This window comes from Rhinolophus hipposideros (assembly GCF_964194185.1).
Source record: "Rhinolophus hipposideros genome assembly, chromosome: 25".
Lineage (NCBI taxonomy): Eukaryota > Metazoa > Chordata > Mammalia > Chiroptera > Rhinolophidae > Rhinolophus > Rhinolophus hipposideros.
In genome coordinates this window covers 7730352-7745467 of record NC_138071.1, presented here as the reverse complement: position 1 = coordinate 7745467, position 15116 = coordinate 7730352, and the positions used below count along the sequence as shown (strand labels likewise).

At 39.1% G+C, this 15116-nt stretch overlaps 1 protein-coding gene across 4 annotated transcripts in view; it reads right to left on the bottom strand.

The window, feature by feature from the left end:
* Positions 1–15116, bottom strand: part of CPED1 (cadherin like and PC-esterase domain containing 1) — a 262826-nt gene that overhangs the window by 235561 nt on the left and 12149 nt on the right. For all 4 annotated transcript variants that reach the window (XM_081038119.1, XM_081038121.1, XM_081038118.1 and 1 more), the window contains one exon: positions 1865–2048. In XM_081038119.1, coding sequence (XP_080894245.1) covers positions 1865–2048 — 184 coding nt within the window. The remainder of the gene's footprint in view (positions 1–1864; positions 2049–15116) is intronic.

Genomic DNA, 15116 nt, shown 5'->3' with positions numbered 1-15116 from the left:
TGGTTTAGTGATGGGCTAAAATATCGTGTGGGATGAGAGGGAGATTATATCTTTCCTTAACACCTCAAGGGGCATGCGGGCAGTCGTTCCACAGGCAGCCATCTGGTTTAGTGATGGGCTAAAATATCGTGTGGGATGAAACAGAGATTATATCTTTTCTTCATACCTATTCTGATAAACCATTTTATGACAATATCATTTATGGATATTCTAGAACTTTCGATTGGTCCTTCTTCCTAGCACCTACCCCACTGAGGTTTCTAAAGTTTGTTTTCAGCCCTTGTTCATATTCCAGAGTTTTCATCTTGCCTTTTATTTTTTTCATTTGTTTCCAAAGCCCAGTGTTCTAGACTTCCTTACTGCTCCCAGGGGGTGGGGACCATCAAATGGCATTCCTGCAGACCCGTCCTCACAGCCTGCACTCTGCATACTTACTTGGAAAGTCCTTTCTTTTCATCAAAGTGGATCTTTGGGGGCTCTGGTCCTTGGGAGCTGTGCTAGCTAAGGAGCTTACAACTTCACTGCCAACATAGTAAAAGGTGACTGTGGAAGAGGGTGATCATGGCTCAAAGCCCCTCCAGCCTCTTTCATCCACCAGCACACACCTGGCACTTACAGGGACACCTAACTGAAGAAGTGCTATGAGGATGGCAAGATTTTTGAAATTTAAATGGAAAAATGAATATTATTGTGGGACAAGGATCTGACTATTCTCTCCCAAAGGAAACCACCGCTGAGATCAGTTGATTCAACATCCTTTTTCTCCCCTTCCTTTTGATTAAATAAATTAAATAAATAAGTAAATAAATAAGTAAGTAAGTAAGTAAGTAAGTAAGTAAGTAAGTAAGTAAGTAAATAAATAAATAAATAAATAAATAAATAAATAAATAAATAAAATAGATATATTGTGTCTCTCTACGGAGAAAAATCTGATTGGCTCATGATGAAGGAGTGTTGCACTTCCTCGTAGCTCTAATAATGACAAAGGTGTGCAGGATAATGGACCAAAATAGAGACTGGCTCACCAAGCAGGTGAAGAGGACCAGCACAGAGGTGAGAGCTGAAAGACGAGGGTTCAAATCCTGCCCTTCCCTCAGCCCAGGTTTAAGATCCCAGGTGAGTCTTTCCACCTCATGAAACCTCAGTTTCCTCTTCTGGAATATTGGGAAGGGGATTTAATATTTCTTAATCTTAGGGTACTCAGGGGACTCCAGTGAGGATTAAATGATAGCCTGAATACAGAATACAACATAGCATCTGTCACAGGGTTAGTTGCTCAAGAAATGTTAGGTGTTACTGTGACTGCCCTTTTTGACCCTCATCATCCATTCAACTCTCTTTTCAAATAACTTGTTTAAAAACTTGTCTCTGATTTTTCACTTCAAATGATAGAAATAAAAGTCCTTGACTAATAATTGTGTGTGTGATAAACAGCCACACTTTTTTCACAGTTAGAGACAATCCGTGAATCACATTTAAGCTGGCTTCTTGAAACAATTTCCAGCACATCCCACTTACAGTCACAGATGAAGTGGCAATTTTCTTAAAATATGGAGCAGTTTGGTGCTGGGCAGAACATGTCTTCGGGCTCATAAACATAAACATTTTTTATGTAGCATTTAAATACGAACTATGCAATTCCAAAATGCTACAAAAATATAAACAAAATAATTTCAGGAATAAAGACATATAGTTAAGAAAAATTGAGAGGAAGTAGCAAAGGAGCCAAGTTTTCTACGATACATGAAAGCTGATCATGGGTAAAAATTTATATTTGTGAAAATTTTAGAAGAAGACAGTAGCACATTCCAGAAATTACTTAACATTTTATGTCAAGCAACTTTGGTAATTACTTCTTACTTACCTTTTTCTAGCAGCCCCAGCCCAAGGTCAGCACTGAGTCCTTCTTCAATGATGACAACAGTGTAGTGAAGCTGAGTGAGAAGCTGCTGGTGGAGTCGACACTCCATTTTGCTGGAGGAACGAGGCCTGTAGAGAATGGCCCTTCTGCCATGGCTGCCAAAGTGTGTCTCAACTGATTCTTCAATCTGAAAACGAAAGAAGGCATAAAAACTGAAGAGAAAAAAAAAGTAGCACTTTTCTCTTAAAGGACATCATTAATGCAAATCAAGGAGTATTCAAAAAGTTATTCTTGAAGTTTTTCTCTAGACATGAAAGACAGATTCTCTGAGAGGCTTTCAAGGACAACGACAACCTCATAAGCAAGAACTAAAGGTGAACTGAATTTTTCTTACTATTGCAGAAAGATGAAAATTTGAGGCCATTAAAATATGGAGTTCCTAGAGGAATACACAGAAATACAGAGCTGAACTCTAGCTGAAAATATAAATTAACAGCAATACCTTTCATCTGCATTGAGCTTTTATAAAATAGTTCCAGCTGCATTATCTCATAACAGTTCTTTTTCAGGTAAACACAGTAGAGGAAACAGACTCAGAGGATGGATGTTATGTTGGGAGGACACATGGAGGAAAGGGTAGAACTGAGAGGTAATCTCAGAGTCCCTGGGAGACACATGTATAATGCTACTGCTTCTCTCAATTGGAACACAGCAAAAGCGAATGCATCTCAGTACGAGAAGAGGAAAGGTACCAAAGAATCCTCATTTTAGGTTCTCCTGTCAATATTGTCCTCCAAAGAAGTACTCCTCCTTCTCAAAATGTTTGAAATTCCATTAACAAAAGGGAATTTTCTAATTGACAACTAGAAAGAATGATGACACTCATTATATTTCAATGGCAGATATTGGGTGTTTTCCTGAAAACTTGAGATTAAACATTGATAAAGTATTGCTGGAAGAAGTGATGAGATTGGATGGGGGTTGGGGGAAAAAATAGAAGAGGTTGAAGAAGAGTGGACAAAAAGGTTAGAGGCAGAAGATGAGGGGGAAAAGATAAATAGCAAAACTGAGAATACAAATTCCTTTCGGTGGCAGCTCTGACTCCAATTGTCCACTTTATGTACACAATATGTACCATGTCTTGCCACTATTTGAATTTCTTCATTTCCCATTACCGATAGAATCAATTCCACATCTTTATCTAGGCATAGAAGACCATTCAAACTTAGTTAAATGCTATTTTCTGGGTCTCTGGTCGTATCAAACTCTTCATCATTTCCATTCCTGATCCCACCCTTCTCCTTCCTACACATACCACTGTGCCTTCAGCTGTAATTCCTTCCTCTCCATTCAACCATCTAGCAAACTCCAATCAAACATTATCTTTTTGGGAAAATGTTAATGGAAATGTAAAATTTCCATTAGCACTTATGAAATTACTTCTGCTCCTGATGTGAGCTCCTTAACAGGCAACCTGCATTGTCCAGGCATCTGCAGCACACATCGTGCATACTTAATAAATGAAGCGATCTAGGAAATTAATGAGCTGCAGTGCTCTGTCTAGATCTTTGAAGCTAAGTATGGAAAGAATGAAGAAACAGATTTAGATTGTAAACCTTCTGAGGGCAGAAACTATATCCTATATTTCATTGCATGCAAATGATTGCTACTTGGAAATAACAGACAAAGCATAGTACAGTGCAGGACACACACTCTGGACCCAAACTCTGCTGAGTTCGAATCCCTGTCTCCACAAACACTATTTGTGTAACTCAGAAAAATTCCCTCAGGAGTTAGTATTCGTAAAGTGCTTAGAACTGTGCCTGGCAGACATGAAGTATTGTATATATGTTTTTTAAATAATAATAATAATAATAATAGATTGTAAAGCACAGAGTCAGGAAAACTTGTTTCTGATTCTGAGCTCTGTCTGGCACATATTTTGTTTTGTTTTGTTTTGTTTTGTTTTTTTTGTTGTTGTTTTTTTGTCTGGAATTATTAACATAGGCGCTTAATACATATGCGACAGGTATATAATGGAAAGGAACACAGTGACCACTAATTGCATTTTCTGTGCATGGTATTTTGGTATAAAACAGGACTGATTAGGTATTTTCTGTGTTAAAGGATATTGCAGTTTATTAGTAGTGAAACTACTTACACTTACGAATTTAACAGCACATTGGGACATGATTCCCCAGTAAGTGTGGTAATAGTTTGGTATGACAAATTTTTAAGAAAGTGTATTTTACCCCAAATACAGGTTGAGCCTTTGGACACAGTAGTTATTGGGAACCAGTAGCCCACTGGAGGCCAAAACATCCACCTAGATGGAAGGAAGACACAGATGCTGCCAAATATATCGGTGCCACTCAAGCGAAAGCACAGTGCCCAGTTCCTTCTCACATTCTTCTCGTACGTAATCACAGGATGAGCCTCTCCGTTGCAGCTGGCTCAAGGGCAGCCGTGATCTCATAAGAGGAGACGACTTTCCAACTTGAAGTTATTATTATTTAGGAAGATACCATCCGCCCTGATCCCCCCACCAGGATCAGCGTAAGCAAGAGAGATGTAGCCCTTACCAGTATATCTTTGTTCTAAATAAGGTATAATGACTGGCCATATTTTGTCATAACCTAGATGACACAGACTGAAGTTTTAACTCACTTCTCAGACTACAGGGACTAAATTGGAGACGAGCTCGTGAGTCAAATTATGTTGTATTATCCTGCCATCCAAGCAGCCCCATCCCTGTAATATTTATAACACACTGGATCATCAGAATGGCCCAATACCAAGAGCGAGAACAGTTTTAGCTGGACCCACAACAGGTGCACACACTGCTGCGTAAGTAAAGTAAAAACTCTGAGAACAGTTCTGTCAACCGCACCAGCAAATGCAGCATTATCAAATGCCAAGAGCAGCATTTTTGGAAATAATAGCTCCTGATTACTCTACAATTCTGAAGATATATTTTTAGTGCAAGGATCTGTTTAACCTGGCCGCCACTACAACTAAACTAGAGACTTGCAAGCCTGCTGAGGAAAATGTAGAAAAGAATGAGCACTACTGCATGTTAATACCCTGAGCTCTCGGGTCACTTTCTTCTCTCCCTTCTTGAGAGATGGGTAGACTGTTCCCTCAGAAATCACTTTGCTAGACTGCATGAAACCTGTTTTATTAACAGAACACTTATTATTTTTATTGGAAGGACTTCAAAATCGGAAATCTTATACTACCTTCGATAAAGCAAGGGATACAATGTTGTAGTAAAATAAACTACTTGGAATGTTCCGTGCAGCAGTGCAGAGTAAGAAAAGAGGAGGAATGGAAATCAAAAATGTGGATTTGAATTCTGGCTCTGACACATGCTTGCTTCATCCATTAGGGAGAGTTATTCAATCTCTCTTCATTAGAGGTTTTTCACATGTGTTACTACAAATCCTACCTCATGAGGTTGTAGTGCGAATTAAATCAATTTTCTATGAAAAAGTGTGCAACGCAGTGTCCTACCAATAAATGATGTTAAATATATATGAATAAATTTGAATAATAATCAATGTTATACTGTAACTGTTTTATATTAGGAATTCTGTAAGCTTTTAAATGAATGTGGTTTGGTCTCTGTCATAAAAAACATTTCTACAATAAACTATATGCTTCCGTACACCTTGTATATGCTTTTCTTTGTAGTACTCATTACCTTTTAATGCAAATATATAATTTATTTATTTATTATGCTTATTGTCTGTCTCTATACACCATAAAAGAAGGTAAATGAAAGCACATATTTTTGCCTGTGTTGTTCACTTTTGTTTCCCCAACCTAAGAACACCATTGGCACATAACAAATATTTTTTGAATGAATGAATGTAAGCATCCTTTTCCTCAATATGTAAAAGTCCTTGTTATAAATACTAGTATGGACTATTGGGAGCAGAAAAGGATGAAAATTTGTGCTAAGAAATTTATTTCAGTAGAATTGCAAAGAGTAGCAAGAATGACAAAAATAGTTAAATATTTAGCAAAATAATGAATTTCAGTAAAAAAAAATTTGAATATAAAAGCTATGTTTGTCAGTTACTTATATTATTAGAAAGTCTTCACCAAGACTCACCAGAAAACCAAGAAATGCAGCTCTTCAAAATATAGTAGGAATGAAAAATAAAACTAGGTTTTTTTACACACAATACAAATGGTTTTTTTTCTGCATTTATTAAAGTAGCCATGTATTTATGACATCTTTTGATGCTCAAATACAAATATATAATAGACCTCGCATGTTTGTCATATATAACTAAAATTCAAATTAGTTGCTGGTCTAGATTTTTGGCATTCTATAAATATTGCAGTGCCTAACACTGTGAATTATGTTTTAATTTTTCCACTATAGGAATAAAACAGATTTTGTTTTCCATTGGTGAAATGTACACTTATTTTAGAGAATTCAAGAGAATATGAATGATGTTTGCTAGGACATATATCTTACACGTTTTCTACTTTAAAATTATTTATAACTGCAGGAGTTTAAACCACAAGTTTCCTGGATATGCAAGCAGAGCCTCTTGAGAATGTTCCCTACTTAAATGAATATTTAGTAAACCACTGTCTTCTTCTCATAGATGACTCAACTGAATCTCAAGCCCATCATGGAATGATCACACACCTCAAGTGGAGAAGTACTCCATAACACTAAGCACCTTCTGATTGTACTTCCAAACTGTACTTTAGGGCTACCCCAACACTCAAGATAAGTTTGCTCATCTATAGCTCTACGTAAGTTCTAAACAAATAATAGAGAAACAAAGCCATCAAGTTTGAATATAAAAAAAATTGTATCCTCAATATAGCTTTGATAAAACGATACTTATTCAAAGAGCCATTGGCAAAATCCATCTTTACCTCTTTCTCAATCTAATTTTCCATTTGGCACTCTTCACAATTTATAATTATATGTAATTTGTTTAAAGTCTGCCTCTCCTGCAAATCTGTATGTTTCATGAGGGACTAGGATTGTTTATTCTGGTCAAGCTTATTACCAGGTTCTAAATAAGAGGGAATGAATGAATGAATGAGCAAGTAAATTAAAGTATGAATTCCTTCTTTGTAAACACATGCATGCTCTTTAATTGTTAGATGAAAAAACCTCAGTGGAGGCTTCAACATTTGTATTCAAACATAAAATCTCCATGGCCTCTTCATTCCCAATAATGATATCCTCTACGTCACTGCAACCGCCCACTCCAATGGCTACATCTTGGACACTGGCCCCCCAACAGCCCTCTGAACTACAAAATTAGTCATTTATTGCCAGCTCTTTTCATTTATTGCCAAAGCATCAGTTCTTCAACCACGGGTCTTTCCTCCTAATGTCAACTTTCTACTCGTCTCGTTTTTCACCTTCTTTCTCTCCCCCTCAGATTCCATGGTCTAACATCCCACTGTCTACCTAATATATTAAATTTCCTTCCTCCACTGTACTTCCTTCATATTCACATGACAAAACCTCAAGCATGGAAGTTAGACATACAGCAGTAAACAAGACAGGCAAGTCTCTGCCCTCACAGAGCTGGCAGCCCATCAAAGAAAGCAGATATAAGGAACTCCGTAGTTAGAAGACTCCAGGACAAGCCAGGTAAATCAGGAGGAATAGGATGTTATGGAAACTGAGCTGGGAGACCCAAGGAAGATCTCCGCAGCCTGGCTGTCCAGCGCCCGGGCTGGAGTTGCTAAGAGCTGCTGAAGAAAAGTACCCAGCTGGGCAGATTCTGTTGGCAAAGCCAATTCAGTCTTCGGGCTTCCCAGACCATTCTTCTATGTATGCTTCCCAGGTCAATTCTTTCTCATATTCTCCACAGTGACAAAACTTTCCCACTCTCCAGATACCGTGTTTCCCTGCAAATAAGACCTAGCTGGACCATCAGCTCTAGAGCATTTTTTGGAGTAAAAATTAATATAAGACCTGGTCTTATTTTACTATAAGGCCAGGTATAATATAATATAGTATAGTATAGTATAGTATAGTATAGTATAGTATAGTATAGTATAATATAATATAATATAATACCAGGTCTTATATTAATTTTTGCTCCAAAAGACACATTAGAGCTGATGGTCCGGCTAGGTCTTATTTTCGGGGAAACACGGTATCTCTTATTTCTACAGATAACTGCCTCCCCATTCATAGATGAAATTAGCACTATTAGAAGGAAACACAAAGAGTTTCACCACCTCTGTTTTGGCAAGCATATAGGCTATTGACAGAACTAACATTTCCTCTTTTCTTCTGATTTCTATAGAAGAAACTTGGTCCTCCTCTTATCTCCAGATTATTCTCACTCTATTTATTCTCCAGATTTCACAATCTTCCCTTCCCCACCCCCCAACAAACCTCCACCCTATTTCCACACTCAAATCCCTGAGAACTTGATCCATCTTTAGCTCCTTCGCCTGGCTCCTTAATATTCCCTCCCCTTCTCTTCCAGGAGCTCTTCCTCAATGTTTATTCATTCATTCATCTATATAACATTTTTGAACACTTTCTATGTGACAGGCCCGGTTCTCGGCTCTGAGGGATATGACAGTGAAGAACTCTGACAAAGTTCTATCCTTCACTGAGTTTACATTTTAGCAGGAGGAGCAATAAACAATTAATGAACCATGTAGGGTAAGTTCCAGCAGAGATGAGAGCTCTGGGGAGGGTAGAGTGTTCAAGAATAACCCAGGAGCTCTCCTAGATCGCATAGTGCTGTTCTTGCCTGTGTTATGAATGTTATGTATGAAAACAAAAAAGAGAGAAGACAATTCTTAAAGGGAGAGAAAAAATGGGGAGAGAAATTAAAACAGAAAGTATTTTTGTATTGTGAACGGTAAATATGGTCAGGTAGGCAACAAGACATAACTGGCAATGAGGATAAAAGCAGAGGTAATACAACATTACTTATTATCTTCTTAAGTAGCTAGTAGGAAACTGAGACCTAGTGAGCAGCAGGGAATTTAAAAGTTGGTAACTCTACACTGGTCTTTCCACCTCGGTCCAACTTGGTGAACTTTGATTCCTTCCTCTAAAAGCCATAGCAGGGAGCGGCGATGAGGAAAACTGGACTTACTATAGAGAAGCATTGTTTTTGTTTTGTTTTGCTTTCTGGATGGATGAGTGCCCTGATAAAATTCCAGAAAACCAGACTTTTACAACCTAAATAACAAGATTTCCTAGGAACTATATGCCACCATTCCTAGGGAATGCCACCATTCCCATAATACAGAAAAGAGATTTCTTTAAAAAAAAAAAAAAAAAAAAAAAAGGAAGCACTTAGTTGACCTAAATAATTAAGCCATGAGAGGGAGACCTGAGACCTACCGCAAGGAGGTATCTCATCAGACAGGGGGAATTGTGGTGGTGGTGGGGAGGGGAGGGCGGTACTGGGAGGGTGGGCACAGTAAGTACAGCACTGTAGAGCCTGGTTTGGTAGAGAAGGAATAAGGAAAAGCAGCAACGGGAGTCAAGGCATAGTGTGAGTGACTGAGAGAGAGGTATGTACGGAGGGTGAAAACATTCCAGGAGTGGAGAGAAAAATCCCAAAGAAAAGATTTGCTGCAAAGATATTACATAAACAGAGAGGGAATCAGTAAGCGGACTATGAGAATGAGAGCCCAGCATAAAAGGGGGAAGCAGGTGAGACCAGCAGGAATGACCCTGACATGGCTATCCTAGGCTAGAAAATGTTTCATGACAAATAATGCCAAGTTGCCTTAGCACACTGGGAACATCTGAAATACTGACATGTAAAGGATATACCGTGATGTTTGCTTATCAGAAAACATCACATCTATAAAATATTAAGCCTAGAATCTAAAGATAAATCCTGAGAATTGCTAAGTCATCTCTATGTTTAATGCCCATTCTCCTCACTCACAGCCTAGAACCACAGTGTCCTTCTAAAAGGGGGACACAGTATACAGCTTGTGTACCCAGGCAAAGGAGAAGAGGAGAGAATAAAGGATAGCAAGTTGCAAGTCAGGAAAAATAAAAAAGGCAGACTTGCTTCCTAGCTCCTCAAACTCCAGCCCATCCACAGTCATGCTGGGCTTTGCTTCAACTGTGCTGCTCGTTCCTTCCTCAGGCCAACCCTCACCACAGAGCAGGGATCCTGGAGACAGGGTAAAATGAACACAACCAAAAGCCCATGAGCAGCATTCTCCTGAGTCCATATCTAGAGTCTCCTGCTGGGACTTCTTGCCTTCTCAGGCCTGGCAGTCGTCCCTGACTGCCTAGCTTGCCCCCCATGAAATGCTCCTCCATTTGAACCAACATGGAAAAACTTAGAGTCCCTTCTCTGCTTCTCCCCAATTTTTCTTTTTCTCTTTTCTAGCTGTTTTGAAAGTCATATTAAGGATCTTTTCCAGCCTTCTCTGGAGGCTTTTCCTCGAACTAATTTTCCTTGAGGTGCCACCCACAATGCACAGATGTGGGTCATCAGTTTACTATTTGCTGTCACTTTACAGACATAACAAAGACTAAACTGAAATTATAAACACAGGGGGATAGCTGGGAGATGGTGGTCATGATTGCTTCCTTCAAGGTATCTTTAAAAATAAGATAAAGCTTTAAATGCCATCAGGAAAGAATGGAGATTGCTTTTTCTTTTGGCCCAATTGATTTTGCTTCCTCTTTTGGAGTAAATAAAAATCACTTCGGGTGTCCTTATTTTGTATCTTCTCCTTTCCTCTGCCTTTCTCTTTCTCCGTCCCTCCCCCTTTACCTTCTTGTCCTAGCAGATACTCACAGAGAGCCTACAAGGAGGAAGTTATTTTCTTTCTCTCAAGTCCTGAGGGCATTTGCTGGTTTTAGAGCATTTAGATAAATGCTCTCAGCCCCTTGAATCTTATCACATGTCTCCAGTAAAGGACATCCATAATGAAGAAAAGACAAACTTGACAACCAACAATTATGAAAAACTAAGCAGAGCACAAGGACAGACCTTGTTCTTTTGAAAAATCTTAAAATAATAGCAAGTCTCTGTCCCCTGATGCCAAAACAAGGAGTTAATTCAGCAATTTAGTCTTAAAATAGTAAGTTCATACAAAGGCAACATAAAAAAAAGAGAGAACCCTGGGGTCATGACAACAATATCAATACCTAAGAATCATACAATCTACCGAGCATTTTCATAGATGCCAGAGACTGAATCTAAGTTCCTGGCTTTGCCAGCAATAGCCCCATGCCTTCTGAGGCCTGGGTCTCTTCTCTACCTCTCACCTCCATTCACTATCTGCTGACACTACTTAAATTCCACTTGATTTACTTCACTTTGCTCACCTGCAAAGGAGCACCAACCTTCCATCTTACTTTTCATGCTATTGTAAGGATCAAAGGAGACTCAAACAGTAAAGATAAAAACTTTTGAAAATATATAGCCCCTTTGTCACAATGAAGGATTCCAAATGCAGCTGAACTGAGAATTCTGACTGTGAACAAACCCATAGAGAGAACGATCCAAGATGGCAGGGAAATAGATAAACACCTGCTTCCTTCCTAGACTACATCAGAATTACAACTAAATTATAGAACAGTCAACCTAGAGAACATCCGAAGTCTGGCAGAAAAGAAGTTTTATAACTAGAGATATAAAGAAGAAGCCATGTTGAGACTGGTAGGAGGAGCTGAGGCGTGAAATGGGCTGGCCCCAAACCTCTGTAAGGATGATGAGAACCAGAAGGGATATCTCCACCATGGAGTCTCTCCCTGGAGGAATGAGGGATCTGATCCGCACAACAAGCCTCCCCTGCCCAGAGTATTGGTGCTGGGAAAGGAGCCCCCATATCTGGCTGTGAAAACCTGGGGATTCCCACCATCTGGGTGGGACAGAAGGCTGCAGGAAACCCAGACATCCTCTTAAATGGCCCACACAGTCTTGCTCACAGGCATTCACCCTGGGCTCCAGTGGAGGGACAGTGACTCAGGGGCAGGGAGGAGGTGGTGGCATTGAAGACACAAGGGGTATGTGGCTTCCAGAAAGGGCTGGAAGATAGTTGCCATTTTTCTTGTGTGGGATCCTTCTCCCATGCAGCCAGCAGGCAGGAGCCATCTTTCCTCATGCCCATGGCCAAAGCTGAATCTGATTGGTCTGATAAGCTCTGCTTGCTCTCCCCTGCTGACTCAATGAGATCCTGTCACACCCAACTCCATACAGCGCAAGGCTTTATCGGCGGCTGAACTTTATGGGAGCTGGCAACCAGCAGCAGGCCTCAGTGTGTCCTGGCTTTTGGGGGAGCCATTCTAGACCTGGTACTCGTGGCAGACATCCTCGCAATGTGGCCTCTCCCACATGCCTCTGGGTCTAGAACAGGCAGTTACCAACTGTGGATTGCTTTGTAGCTCCTACCAGGTAATCCCTAGTCAATCACAGGCCCCAGCACCAACATACTTGAAAGTTGGCTTTAGATGACAGCTGAGCACCACGCAGTTAGCCCCACAAGCGGCACACACAAAGGACAGTCTCAACAGGCACCAGAACCCACTGGGGAAAATCCCACTCAGTGTGGTAAGCCTCCAGCACAATAGCCCATAAGCTGTGGAGATGGCCAAACCCCACAGCCAGTCAGCCCGAGGGTCAGTCCCACCCAATGACATGCTAATAGAAATCAAGGCTCAAACATAACAGGAGAGCACACACAACCCACACAAGGGACACTCCTGGAGCACGCAGCACAGGTGACCAGGGAGACTGTGTCACTGGGCCCCACAGGGCACCTACTCCATAAAGCCACCCAGCCAAGACTGGAAGACATGGCATATCTTCCGAACACATAGAAACAAACACAGAGAGGCAGACACAATGAGGAAACAAAGAAATACATCCCAAATGAAAGAACAGGAGAAAACTCCAGAAAAAGAACTAAAAGAAATGGAGACAAGCAATCTACCAGAGACAAAGTTGAAAACACTGGTTATAAGGATGCTGAAGGGTCTTAGTGAGAACTTCAGCAAAGAGACTGCAAGCATAAAAAGGACATAGGAACAACAAAAAAGAACCAGTCAGAAGTGAAGAGTACTATAACTGAAATAAAGAATGCACTAGAAGGAGTCAGACTAGATGAAGCAGAGCATTGAATCAACAATTTGGAAGACAAAGTAGCGGAAAACATACAATTGGAACAGCAAAAAGAAAAACAAATTTTTAAAAACTGAGGATAATTCAAGAGACCTCTGGGACAACTGCTAGCATATCAACATCTGCATCACATCGGTACCAGAAAGAAAAGCGAGAAAGCAAAGGATTCAGAACTTATTTGAAGAAATAAAGACTGAAAACTCTCCTAACCTGGCAAAGGAAATAGACATATATGCTATGGATAGGAAGAATTAATATAGTTAAAATGTCCATACTACCTAAGGCAATATATAGATTCAACACAATCCCTATCAAATTACTAACAATATTTTTCACAACACTAGAACAAATAATCCTAAAATTTATATGGAACCATTTTTTTACATTGAACCAAAATTTATATTGAAAAATAAGAACAAAGTGGGAGGTATCACACTACCTGACATCAAATCATACTAGAAGGCTATAGTAATCAAAACAGTACTGGCATAAAGACAGACACATAGATCAATGGAACAGAATAGAGCCCAGAAATAAAGCCATGCCTATATGGTCATTTAATCTATGACAAATAAAACAAAAATATACATTGGGGGAAAGACAATCTATTTAATAAATGGTGCTGGGAAAACTGGACAGATACATGGAAAAAAAGAAAACTGGACCACCTTCTTATTCCATATACAAGAATAAATTGAAAATGGATTAAAGACTTAAATGTAAGACCCAAAATCATAAAACTCCTAGAAGAAAATATAGGGAGTAAACTCTCAGACATTACCTGGAGTGAGATTTTTATTGACATATCCCCTGAGGCACTGGAAGCAAAAGAAAAAATAAACATGTGGGACTACATCAAACTAAAAAGTTTTTTCACAGCAAAAGAAACCATCAATAAAATAAAAAGACATCTTACTGAATGGGAGAAGATATTTGCCAATGATATATCTGACAAGGGGTTAATATCGAAAATTTATTTTAAAAAAACAAACCTCATTCAACTCAACACCAAAAATCAAACAACCCAATTTTAAAAAGGGGCAGAGGACATAAGAGACATTTCTTTGAAGAGGACATACAGATGGCCAACAGACAGACATAAGAAAACATGCTCAACATCACTAATCATTAGAGAAATACAAATAAAAACTACATTGAGACACCAGCTCACACCTATCAGAATGGCCATCACCAATAAATCAACAAACAACAAGTGCTGGCGCGGATGTGGAGAAAAGGGAACCCTCATGCACTGTTGGTGGGATTGCAGATTGGTGCAGCCACTATGGAAAACAGTATGGAGGTTCTTCAAAAAATTGAAAATGGAACTACCTTATGACCCAGCAATTTCACTCCTAGGTATCTATCCAAAGAAGTCCAAAACACTAATTTGAAAAAATATATGCACCCCTAATGTTTATTGCAGCACTAGTCACAATAGCGAAGATATGGAAACAACCAAAATGCCCATTGATAGATGACTGCATAAAGAAACTGTGACATTTATACAATGCAGTATTACTTGGCCATAAAAAAGAATTAAATCTTATCATTTGCAACAACATGGATGGACCTAAAGAATATTATGCTAAGTGAAATAAATCAGACTGAGAAAGACAAATACCATATGATCTCACTTACATGTGGAATCTGAAGAACAAAATAAATGAACAAACAAAACAAATAGATTCTGAAATATAGAGAAAAAAACTGATGGTTGCCAGATGGGAGGGGGTGGGGATGGGGGAGAAGGTGAAGGGATTAGAAAATACAAATTAGTAGTCACAATATAGTCACAGGGATGTGCAATACAATATGGGGAATATAATCAATAATGTAAAGATTATCTAAGGTGTGAGTTGGGTACTGGACTTATCAGGGGGATCATTTCATAGACTGTGTAGATGCCTGACAATACGCTATACAGCTGAAGTTGAAGTAGAATAATATTGAAAGTCAACTATAAACACACACACACACACACACACGTACACACACACACATACACACACACACAGAGGGTGCCAAAAAATACATGCACATTTTAAGAAAGGAAAAAACTATATTAAAATTGTAACACTCATTATATACCAATAACAAAAGATAAATACAAGTTATGTTTTACTTCTGCAATTACAAGA